Source organism: Pinus tabuliformis, chromosome 1_2, assembly GCF_031772625.1.
Source record: "Pinus tabuliformis cultivar Carrire ecotype Pingquan chromosome 1_2, CPIR1, whole genome shotgun sequence".
In the NCBI taxonomy this organism is placed as follows: domain Eukaryota; kingdom Viridiplantae; phylum Streptophyta; class Pinopsida; order Pinales; family Pinaceae; genus Pinus; species Pinus tabuliformis.
Genome location: NC_142298.1, coordinates 1310992813 through 1311003669, shown reverse-complemented (window position 1 = coordinate 1311003669; position 10857 = coordinate 1310992813). Strand labels below are relative to the sequence as shown.

At 31.6% G+C, this 10857-nt stretch overlaps 1 protein-coding gene across 7 annotated transcripts; it reads right to left on the bottom strand.

Annotated features, from left to right (window-relative positions):
- Positions 1–437: 437 nt before the first annotated feature.
- On the bottom strand, positions 438–6997 carry LOC149211029 (putative boron transporter 2). Of its 7 annotated transcripts, none has more exons than XM_089396870.1 (16): positions 6627–6997; positions 6387–6541; positions 6016–6127; positions 5711–5793; positions 5417–5609; positions 4938–5076; positions 4676–4841; positions 4418–4584; positions 4115–4288; positions 3899–3994; positions 3090–3224; positions 2271–2590; positions 1859–2138; positions 1594–1707; positions 928–1010; positions 438–801 (listed from the first exon to the last, which is right to left on the bottom strand). In XM_089396870.1, the coding sequence occupies exons 3-15, from the start codon at positions 6120–6122 to the stop codon at positions 966–968; spliced, it is 2019 nt and encodes a 672-aa protein (XP_089252996.1). In that variant the 5' UTR covers positions 6123–6127; positions 6387–6541; positions 6627–6997; the 3' UTR covers positions 438–801; positions 928–965. The 7 variants fall into 7 exon arrangements, with proteins under 7 accessions (XP_089252996.1, XP_089252999.1, XP_089252993.1 ...); XM_089396873.1 differs by having other exon boundaries at positions 6302–6435; XM_089396867.1 differs by having other exon boundaries at positions 6016–6139; positions 6387–6435.
- Positions 6998–10857: the final 3860 nt, after the last annotated feature.

The following is a 10857-nucleotide window of genomic DNA, read 5'->3' as shown; positions in this document are numbered from 1 at the left end:
GAACTGATTCAAAAGGAAAGCCTATCGACCAAAAAATATTGTTTTTAATATTTTTTATAATATTAATTTATTTAACCAAAATAAAATATTTTCTCCAATATTGATTTCTTTCACTCAAATAAAGTAAAGAATTTTCATTTATTGCTACTCTATATGCTATTGGTATTATTTTTGGTATTTTTATTGAAGTATTTTTCTTTGATGTATAAAGCCTTTTAAAATCTGAAAGACCATTTGGAAAATTTTGTTGCCTCTCGAAAAGGATCATATGAACTTCAATCTTAAAAAAAACTTTTCTTGTAATATATAGTTGATCCATCGTTATAGCAGCTAGAATGCTCAGCAAGCAATATCATGTGATGTTCCATTTTTCATTTTACAGATAAACTGAACCGATTTTAATTGTTAGCCCAATGTATGCTTCCAAATCAAACGTCTCATAAATCGTTTCACATTTACCTGATCGATGTACTATTATTCTACTAAACAATATTATACAATGTTCCATCCTCATTATACAGACCAGGTGAACTAGTTTTAATATTTAACATATGTAATACTTCAAACTCAGAAGTCTCATATATCGTTTCATCCTCTTTTGGAATTAATCATCTTTTCAACAATCCCCAACAGGTAAAAAGGCTCAGGCACATAGACTTTGGCAGTCGTTTTATTTACCAGCGATCAACATTGTCATATCATTTCAGGCCTGTGCGTAACTGGCAATTCAAGCTTCTCCTTGGATCATATGCTTCGTAAAAACTCTTAACCTCTTAGTAGAGAAGAATTTGAAGAATTGTCCTATTTTACGGCAGACAAATGTTAGGCGATAACCAATTTATATCTGTTCATCTTGCTTTATGTCAGAATAATCTCAGTTAAATAACGATTTTATGTCAGAAACACTGTTCTAGTGTAGTTTTTTACCAATGTAGTGTGTCCCCAGAATAACTTGAAAATGCCGTTCAAGGCTGTTGCCTTTCCACTTGATTCTGATCACCAATGTGAACCTGCAATATGAAAGACATATATGAGCAATCGTTCAACCAAATTCAAACTGCCCTTACAAAATATAATCTCATCTATCACATAGCTCCGTTTACCATAAAAGTGTTCATTCTTAGGAATGAGTTTAAAACAGAGATTAAAAAGTAAAAGAAAGCTCATTCTTAAAATTTTGAAATCCAGTTCAAACCATTATGGGGTGTAATATTAAGACACTCTGTGATGTGAAGGTCAACCAATCAAAACTCCAATGGCAAAAATTCAGTGATGCTAAGGGCTGGTGTGGCGAGGCCGGGTGTGATCAGGAGCATTTTAATGACTTAGATGCCCAGAGTGGAAATGTCTCAATCCAAAAATTAAACATACAAGACTCACACAACTTAACAAACCCAAAAAAATTGAAATCTAAAAATTTCTAGAATCTTGAAAAGATTCAAATCTGAAAGTTTCTTTTTATGCCAGTGCAATCGTACGAAAAATACTTTCTAAGGCAAATCCAAAAAAATGTATTTAGCGTTTTTCTTCCAACCAAAAAAAACATATATTAGACTTGTTCCAAAGAGGATCAACAAAAATTATGCATTTTACAGGCCGGTGCTTCAATTCGCCACGACTTCTAGTAGTTATTTCATCCAAAATTTCAGCATCATCAACATCTTCTTCAATCTCTTGCGCTTTATCTACAACATTTGCCTCAGACTCCTGTATTTACAAAAATGAACTGTGAAGACGTAAGCATTAAAAATTCTAAAACTGAATTATTGACTTCAACTCCACAGAAAATGTCCTCCAAAATACCTAGTTTAATAGACCGATGCAATGCTCTAGGAAATATGCTTCATAAGGTACATACCATCAAGCTGAAGCTACGCTGGTGATGAGGAAGCGGTTCACTCTCCTCATACTCAGCTGCATCTAGTTCACTTAGATGTTCAGGTTTAAACAGCTTTGGAAGAATGTGTTGTCTGATGGGTATTAGCAAAAAGAATGGGGCAGGGAAAAGTATCCCTGCTATTGGTATCCATGTTATGCCAAAGCATACCAGTAGATAAAGGAGCTGAAACAGTGTAAATTTAGCGATGGTCTTGAACGGTACTGTTTCAAACAATGATGCATGCACATCCTCAAGCATCCTGCAGACATAAATTGCCATTTCGAAAGTTTTAGGCCCTCATCAGAACTTATTTAATCTTCCAAGAAGTAGACTATCCGATGCTCAATCTTTAGATTAACCAAAAGATCTCACAGAGAAGTTAGGGACTCACTTGTATCTCCTTGAAGGTGCAACAAAGAAAAAAAGAAACCTCTCCCAAAATTGATTCCCTGGTAAACTCTCTATTGCCATGTAAGCAAAGTAGCCCCATAATACAGATGTAGGGACCTTTTTAATAACAGGCATCACAGCCACACAGATACCAACAAGCAAAGATTGGACTAAATTGCTCAGCCTCTGCTCCTTAACTCTGACTGGAAGCAAATCATCAATGTGTTTTTCAGGGTCGAAAGCATTTCCATTCATGTTGGTGGCCGGGCTCTTCAAGTCTACAGACTTAAATTGTTCCAACTCATTTAGCTCCTTCAATGACTGTAAAACCAATGGAAAAACATGTAAGACTCCATTTCAACTGCCATAAACTCCTTCAGTGCTTCCATTCCAATTTAGATGAAAAGCTGTAAGGGTGATGTAAAGTCCAGGCATATCCCTGGCTATACCAATACTAGGTTTTCTGAAGTGGAATACTGCTAATTACTGCAGGTTAGGAATGAGAGTGACTGAAAATGATAGAGTTGAGACACATATTTGATTATCAAGAATTGCATTTCCATACTTTTAGAAGAGATTTCTCTGTATTGTCCAGCAATATATTTTGTAGTTAAATTGCACCATTCTTCGAAAGCTCTGTTTTTAATATGACAGACTTATTTTAAATCGATTCCTCGGAATTACAGGTGCCCTAAAATATAGGCAAATATTAATTTACTGGAAATATCTCTGACTAGCAAAGATAGGGATAACATACTATTTATCTAAAAACCCAAGAAGAAGAAAGGTTTGGAAATTTGTCGTACTCTTTTGAACATACCTGGTTTGGAAGATGATGGATATTATTCATCTCCATTTGTGTAAACTCTTGCTGCATATTGTCATAAATCTCTGACATGCTAGCCTGTTTCTGCATGCATTTCTTAGCACTCTCTACCAATTTTTTCCGCACTATCTGCAGCCAAAGTATCTAGATCAGTTCCTATTACTGTTCCGAAGGAGAAAATATATATTCATGACCATTCTAAAAAGTAAGCAACGATTACATATGATTTTAAACGGGCTGCAAGTAGGAAATGAAATATGTGAAGGCCACCTTGTGCACATAAATCAATAAGGAGTGTTCAAGTTTTTTAAGGAGGATCCACCTAAAGCGAGGAATTTCCCCATGTGAAAAGTTGCAATGTGTAATGAAGGATGAAAAATGTGAGACGTATACAGGACACAAATAAAATATTGTGATTAGACCTAAACAACGTAAATTCAAGAGAAATTCAGAGCATCTAGATCAGATCATCTTACTGTTCAAAAGAAGAAATGTGTTTCATGACCATTCTAAAAAGTAAGCAACAGTTACATACAATTCTAAAAAAACTGCAAGCAATAAAATAGGTGAAGACCAGCTTGTGCTCATAAATTAATGAGGATGATTAAAGTTTTCTAATTTTCTAACTTGGATCCATTTGAGTAAAAGGGTGGAATTCCCCCATCTAAAACGTTTCAATGTACTGTGAAGGAAGAAAATGTGAAATTTATACATAGACACAAATGAAACATTATAATTAGAACTATACAATGTAAATCCAAGAAAGAAGACTTCTGAACATAATTGCTTAACTAAAAACTTACCTGCCTCTTCAGAGTTGCAAGGCTCTTTGTATGCATTGGGGATTGTGGCAATACACCATTAGAAGGAGGAATTCCAAATAATCCACAAATAAATACCTGCATTAAGGGAATCGAATCCATAACAAATTGTAGAAAAGTCAGTTGCAACATCTGTATAGATACAATATATCAACTGGAAACCAAAACTTAATCCTGGAGACAGACCGGGACACACACCATGATACCCAATAAAAGTAAGTCATAGTGGTAAGCTGATGGATTTCTCAAATTAAATTCTTTCTGTTGAGCCATCTGAGCTGCCACACTGTGATCGAAAAAATAGAGCATTGCTACCATAATTGCAGGGATAAATGCCGCTAGAATGTATAGGGGTGGAACTTTATGCATATCCTGCCAAGAATACCAATTTAATCTCAATTTTGACAGACTTAAAAGAGATCATAGTTAAATACTTGATTAAATGAAGAAAAAAAACAAGGTACACAATTCTCCGAAAGAATAAAGAGAGATTCCAATCACCTTAATTACTGCCCAATTGGATGAAGCTCCAGGAGACCAGGGATTAGGACTAGAAAGCCTTCTAGGAATTCCGGCTGGTATACTATCGACTGCACTGTATGAGATAGCTGTCCACACCACAATCATCAGGGGTACTCCATAGTCGGCACAGAAACTTCTCAACCAACCTGTTGACAGCAATTATTCATTAGATTAGCATATGCCAGAAACTTTATCATTATCATAGACTCTAAATTGCCAATAAGAAAGAAACTCCACCAGTGCCATATCGCCATGATCGAGCCCTTCTGCTTTTTAAGGCTGTCAGTAGTAGACCAAAAGATAAAACAATCCCAAATAGCCCATTTGCAAAACGCCATGGAAATTTGAACTGATCAGCATTGGGATTCTCATTTACGGGCACAGAAAATTCATCTACCAAACCCTGAAAAGACAGTTTCAATGGCTTTCTTTTATTATAAAATTTCAGTAAAATTTTGGAAACTTGATACCATGATTCAGGAATGGTAACTGCACATGCCTTGATAGCTTCCTTCGTGAACAAGACAGCAATCAACATGCCAAAGAGCTCCCCAGCTACTCTTGTAAATCTGTTGATGATCGAACAGGCGCCAAAAATAGCTAGAAGGCATAGAAGCAACGCCGTCCACACACAAGCCCTGCACACCAGTCCTCCATCACCGAGGAAATGAAATGGATGAGATAAACTTTTATTAAAAATCCAAACTAAATCTATGGGATGCCATTAAAAACACAGAACATGCGATTTTTACATCTCTTTATAGCTCTATAAGACAGAAAATGGGAATACAAATAGAAATTATATATCTCTGAAAACACAAAATACTTGGAACACTATAAAAACATCTTCTCCGAGAAAGCAGTCAAATACATATTATGCTTCTCCATTTTTTTATCTCTGAATATGAATTTAACAAAAGAAAAAACGAAAATCTTTTCAGATGGTGGCCTTTTTGTTTTTGTAATATTCATGCTTACCATCCGGCCCATGCAAGAAACAGCCTCTGTCCCAAATCATCCCTGCCTTTTGCAAAATTATACATGTATGTATACATGAGGACAGTGGGTTCTGCAACTCCGAGAATTAGCAGGGGCTGTCCACCAAAAATAGCGTGTAGAATTCCACAGATAGCAGTAGAGACCAGTGTCTGAATAGCAGTTAATGTCCCATCTAACAATAAATTACACATTGCAGAAGATTTAGATTTATTTACTATAGAAGAAATTAGATTTACATTGACATTGAGTCCAATAGAGAAAACTAAAAGTTACCCGTGGCTCTATCAAGCTGTTCCCCAAAAGCTATAACTGGAAGAGCCGAAGCAAAGAAAATATAGGTGGTTGGCGCCAAAATCCTGCTATGAATGAAAACGAATACAGAAACCAAAACGCTTAATATTACAGAGAAAACTCGAGATGTATAACATGAAGAAAACAAACGTCTGAGATGCACGGCTAATCTTTCATTTATGGGTAATATCCCAACAACGCCAAAACCCTGCATTCTTATTACCCAACAAGATTTTCACGCATACAGACGTTTAAACAAGGTTAATTTAAAAGGTTCATAATGAGACCTGATTCCGGCATTGATTCCATGGACCCAATCCTGTTTGTAACAGGGGATCCGTCCTCTAATGTCTTTTAGAAGTCCTCTGAAAGGAGCAACAGATGGATTCTCCATTGCCTCTGAATCCAAAACTGCCAATTAGTAACGTACAGAATCAACACATAACAGCAAATTTTACTCATTGGGTCTGCTCTAAATCAATGTTTCAGTCCAAAAGCCAATTCAACACCTAAAGAATCAATAGCCATGGCAAGTTTGAATCATATGTGTATGTTCAGAATCAATAAACATACCACGTTTGAATCAAACAAATTACTTGGCCATGCACAGAATCAATCAAAAATCGAAAATGGCAAGATGAATATATCTGGATTTTACCCCTGCCAAGAATGATCTGCTCTTCAACTACGTCGCTGCAGTTTTCAAACTACAGACAAAATATGAACAGTTGCAGTTAAGAATGTCTGCAGCTTAGAACTATTACCAGTTGCATCTAAGAATAAAACAAATGGTGATGGGATCTTCTCCAAACTCTGACACACCAGAAAATTTGCACAATAAGATGAACTGTTATTTGGATATTACAGAACACAACTGTTGAATCTATGAATTCAATACCATTCACTCCCCGCCACCCCAAATTGTCTTTCACCGCAGGAAAATGAATGCAATATCCTGGTATTTTGATTCGCCCTTCAGCTGAGGGCTGTAGTGGGGTAGCTGGTACTGGGGTATTCAGTTTGAAACTTGCTACCCGATTCGGCTTTGTGGTGGTGGAATAAATGTTTCCTGGGAAGACTCAGAGAAGTTCAATCCAATTTCCATTCTGCTGATGAGAAGACCAACCTACATGGCTTACACGCGCATCCGCTAATTGAGGTTATTTTCTTCGGAAACGTTTACACGCTGATTTTCTTGCGAGAACCCATGTTTTTCGAGAACCCATGATTTCAGGTTGATCAGGACTGTTATTATTATGTACATATCGTGGGTTGAGTATGGGGGTTTTATTTGTGAGTTATTCCCCCGGAAATAAAGTAAAATTTAACTTTGAATTATTTATTTTGTTTTTATTATTTGACTATGGTCCAAAAAAAACTTAAAATGTAGTTTTAACCATGTTTATTAAATTAAAATAATGATAATAAATAATTTTATTTAGTTATTAAATAAATAAATAATTTTATTTAGTTATTAAATAAATAAATAATTTTATTTAATTATTAAATTAAAATTTTATGATGTTATATATTTTTAAATTTAGGCTTTTTGATCCATAATTATGATTGTTGGGACATTTTTCAGTACTATATTGTTTATGGATATTATTTGTGAATTATTTCTCAAATAAAATAAATAAAATTTAAATTTGAATTATTTATTTTGTTTTTAATATTTGATTATGGTAAAAAAAAATTAAAATTTAATTTAACTTATATTTTTAAATTAAATGATGATGATGGTTAAGGTCTACTGAGATCAAACATTGGTCTATCAGACCTAAAGAAACAAATTATTTATTTTGATTTAAGATTTTATTCCTATGCTTAAAAAGCTCAGAGAGAAGCCTTTCGAACTTACTATAATTTTGACATGTAAAAGGCTAGGAAGGTCAGTATTGTAACAAAGATTGTGAAACTGAGATCTAATGTGATTGTACACCGGGCATCCTGGATGTTCCTATTCTCACATATATGGCAGAATAATGATAATAAATAATTTTATTTAATTATTAAATTAAAATAATAATAATAATAACAAATTAATAAATGAAAATTGTATGATGTTATATATTGTATATTAAGTATTATGTTATTAATTCAGTATGGAGATCGACGAGAATGTTGCACTGCAAAACATTAATAACATTAAAAATATTTTTATTTCTAAGTTCAAAGAAAAATTCTGGTGTGAGAAAGATTTAGCAACTAAAATAAAATTAAGATATTATAAGGAGTTCATCAACCCCACCCTAGAAGATCAAAAGTATCTCTCTATTTTAACTAGCTAAAAGAAGAAAATTAATGTAGCCAAGATTAGAAGGAAATCTCGTGAGCTCCATAGTGAAACAACGAAGCTCCATAATGAAACAGGTAGTTGGGCAGTTCCTAAAACACCATGGATGGAAAGGATCTGCCATCTCTGTGAGAATATGAACATCCAGGATGAAAATCACTTCCTCTTAGAGCGCCTCGCGTACATCCACATTAGATCTCAGTTTCATAATCTTTGTTGCAATACTAACCTTCCTAGCCTTTTACGATGTCAAAATTATAGTGACCTCGGGAGGCTTCTCTCCAAGCTTTTTGAGCATAGGAATAAAATCTTAAATCAAACCAAATAATTCGTTTCTTTAGGTCCTATAGACCAAAGTTTGGTCTCAGTGGACGTTAACCATCATCATCATTATATTAGTCATCATTATATTAGGGTTTTTAAATTTTATTTGTAGTTTTTTTTAAGGTATTATTAGTAATGTATTTATCACATATTATGTTATTAAGAAAAGTCTTTTAGTAGAAATCACATAAGAGAAATTTTTGGCCTACGCATTTCGAACCAACAAGTGTGGTTCATCATCAGGACCGGATGAAGAAGCAGACCATGGCAAAGGCTTAAATAGAGAGCAATGTAGAGGCCATAATTTCAAGTAATGGCTATATTTAAACAATAATATTTAAATCATGATATTAATTTATTAATATATTAAAAACAAATATTATGTGATTATATTTGTTGAGTTTTTTTATTTCACTTTAATTTATATTTATTAGTGATATAAAGAATTATCTTTTGTAATGCTATGCTTGGTAATATAATGATGAATTTCAAATAAATAAATAAAAATGTCTATTAGATACTTATATTTAGATTTATTAAATTTGTATTTAGATTTATTAAATTTGTTTGTGGATTTTGATAAATATATTATATAATTTTAAAAATTAATAATAATAAAAAAAATTATAATATTTTCATTTAAAATTATAATTTTATTTGATTGATGAAAAGTTTAATTATGAAAAACTGTGTTTTAGAATTTTGAATTATTTTAAAATATCTAGATTGTAAATAATTTAAAAAACAAAAAAATCTAAGCAATTGGTAATAAAAATGGTTTTATGTTTACTTGTTAATTCATTTTATTTATGAAATATTTATGTGTACTAATTATTTATGTTTCAAGGTTAACTAAGTTTTTATAAGTTTCTAGTGTATAAGTAACTAAGTTTAGCATGTAATATAAAGTGTTCATGTTATTACTCTAATGTAATTTGTGTTCTTAGAGACTTCTAATCTCTAAAGTAATTTGTGTTTTTAGAGACTTCTAATCTCATTTCAAAGTGTTTTAAGTATTTATGTTCTCACTCAAACTTAACTTGTGCGTGCTTATTAGGAACTTGTATTCTCATTTTAGAGTGTATTAATTAAGTATTCATCTCATTTGAAGGTGTTTTATAATTTCATGTTCTCACTCCGATGTAACTTGTGCATTCTTATTAGGAACTTGTATTCTCATTTTAGGGTGTATTAATTAAGTATACGTGTTGTCACTCGGACGTCATTTGTGATTTTTAGGGACTTGTAACCTCATTTCAAGATGTCTTAAGTATTCATTTTATCACTTCAACATAACTCGTGTGTTTACTAGAGACTTGTATTCTCATTTTAGGAAAATTAATTAAGTATTCATGTTATCACTCCAACTTAATTTGTGTTTTTTAGGGATTTGTAATTTCATTTCAAGGTGTTTTAAGTATTCATGTTTGCTTATTAAAGATTTGTATTCTCATCTCAAGGTGTAGTAACTATTTATGTATTACTTCATTGAAAAAAAAAAACTATTTATGTTCTTACTTCAAAGTAAATCTTGTACTTTTCAGGGGCTTGTATTCTCATTTCAAAATTTATTATTCATGTTCTTGTTCCAATTTAAATGGTGAATTTGTATTATTATTTCAAAATGTTTTAAGTTTTCATGTTCTCACTCCAACATAACTAGTGCTTATTAGGGATTTGGATACTCATTTCACTGTTTATCAAGTATTCATTTTCTCTCTCCAACCTAACTAATGTTTATTAAGGACTTGCATTCTCATTTTAAAATGTTATAAAATATACATAATCTAAGTCTAATTTATTGTTTAGATATAATTTATATTTATTTTAATATAGTTAGTATATCTATATTCTTATTTCAATATAATTTATATATGTAATTTTTCTTTTTATTAGATTTATAATTATTAAATATTTATTTTTTAATTTATACTTAGCAATATATTAGCTTTTAAATAAAATTGTGATATATTTTTTATGATTGAATTTTAATTTTTTTGTTAAAAAATTATTTACAAATTATTAATTAAAAATGTCATTAATTTATTATTCTATTTTTATATAATTTTTTTACACAATTTCAAAGACATACTATAATATAACCGAGTTTTTGTATAAACTTTCTTGTATGTATTATGTATTGAGTATTAGTTTTCTCAATGCAAAATAATTAGTAAGTGTTTATAAAAACATTATATTCTTATTTTAAAACTTATTAAATATTTAGATTCTCACTTAAAATAAATAATGTGTTTATTAAATATTTAGACAAAATTTATTAAATATTCATATTCTCACTTCAATTTAACTAATACTTACCCAAAACTTACATTTTCATTTTAGTGTTTATTAAATAATTATGTTCTCATCCAACATAATTCAGATTTATTAAAAACTTATGTTCATTCTCATTTCATAGTATAATTAAATATTTATGATGATGATGATGGTGGTTGTTAACGTTCGCTGAGACCAAATAATGATCTATGGGACCTAAAAAGAAAAATTA